The 1446-nt window shown below is 48.3% G+C and overlaps 1 protein-coding gene across 1 annotated transcript; it reads right to left on the minus strand.

Moving 5' to 3' along the window:
- Positions 1–214: 214 nt before the first annotated feature.
- Positions 215–1213, minus strand: LOC116264461 (17.1 kDa class II heat shock protein-like). The gene has a single exon (XM_031644708.2). It carries the CDS (start codon positions 992–994, stop codon positions 500–502), a length of 495 nt encoding a protein of 164 aa, XP_031500568.1. The 5' UTR covers positions 995–1213; the 3' UTR covers positions 215–499.
- Between the last annotated feature and the right edge of the window lie 233 nt (positions 1214–1446).

Below are 1446 nucleotides of genomic sequence, written 5' to 3' on the forward strand. Positions count from 1 at the left end.
GAAAAATCGCATGACTCAAAACGTTTTCCTGTTTCTCACGCACCCTTTTACCCGGATTATGAAATCGCCTGAAATCTTCCAAGCACGGCAACTTTCCTTTTATCGAATCACCAAAGCAAACAACGGACTCCATTTGCTTGCCAAGATCTCAAGATTCTCAGAGACATCCTCCCTCGTACTTATCACAAGCTTGGAACCATAATTTTCCCATGAAATCAATTCATCCTTCAACAACAACAAAGCCCGCTTCAGCCGGCGGTAGAAACAGAGCACCGGTGAGAACAAGACGAAAAACAAAAGTAACACAGCAAGCATAGAGACGTTTTCACCGTTTATTACAAAAGCTGATTACAAGGAAGACAAAAGGAAGCACACTGCCATATACAGAAAAAGGGAAAAAATCTCAAGAAATCAAAGAGGGGCGAACTCATCCAAAGACCACCGAGTGAAGAGGCAAATGATAGAAGATAACGGAGGACGAGCCCAGAGAGCGTCCGCTTCAAGCCACCTTGACCTCGATGGTCTTAGGCTTCTTAGGCTCAGGTGGCGGCACCTTAGGCACGGTCACGGTGAGCACTCCGTCCTGGCAAACGGCGGAGATGGCGTCGGCGTTGGCGTTCTCCGGCAGCGTGAACTTCCTCATCAACTTCCCCACCCTGCGCTCCATCCTCAAGTACTTAGCCTCCGCTTCTTCCTTTTCTTTCTCCTTCTCCTTCTGTCGCGGATGCTCATCCCTTTTCCTCTCGCCGCTGATGCTGAGGACATTGCCGTTCTCGATCTGGACCTTGATATCCTCAGCCTTGAGTCCCGGCATGTCGAGAACGAAGACGAAGGAGGAGGGATACTCCTTCACGTCGGCCGGAGTGTAGGCCATGGCCTTGGTGTCCTGCACATAGCTGCGTGTGGGCGCGTTCAACAACTTCTCCATCTCATCTGGAACGCTCAGAAGCGATTGCACAGTCGACAGCAGCGGTTGATCGAATGTGAATTCCATTTTCTTCTGCCCTGGAAAAATGGAACCAAGGTTTTCACCCCTCGAGAGAAAGATGTCAAGGGGTGTCGCTCAGAAGATATCAATGGGCTTCTACCAACAACGATGGTGAAGGAGAGGACGGGGAAATGGCTTTTATACGAGGGCAAGACAAACAACAGGAAGGAGAGAGAGGGTGTATGTGGAAGCTTGTGAAGAGGGCCAGAGGAAGACGTGCAATTGTTGAAGAAGGGCTCGAGTTGGTTACAGGAGCTTCCACCGGCGACTGGGTGGTTCTAGACGCGCGGACAGGTGGGCCGCCACTGGGTGTGCGCGGTGTGACAAGGATCCGAAAAAATGGGATATAAAAAACAGTTTAATATTTGATTAAAAAATTGGATCCGATTTGAATTTAATAAATAGCATTTGATCAAAGATTTGGATTCGAATATACATATATATATTCAATTAGATTC

Source organism: Nymphaea colorata, chromosome 11 (genome assembly GCF_008831285.2).
Source record: "Nymphaea colorata isolate Beijing-Zhang1983 chromosome 11, ASM883128v2, whole genome shotgun sequence".
Lineage (NCBI taxonomy): Eukaryota > Viridiplantae > Streptophyta > Magnoliopsida > Nymphaeales > Nymphaeaceae > Nymphaea > Nymphaea colorata.

Excerpts from the sequence above, each read along its gene's own strand:
- LOC116264461 (XM_031644708.2), bottom strand. The coding sequence starts at position 994 with ATGGAATTCACATTCGATCAACCGCTGCTGTCGACTGTGCAATCGCTT.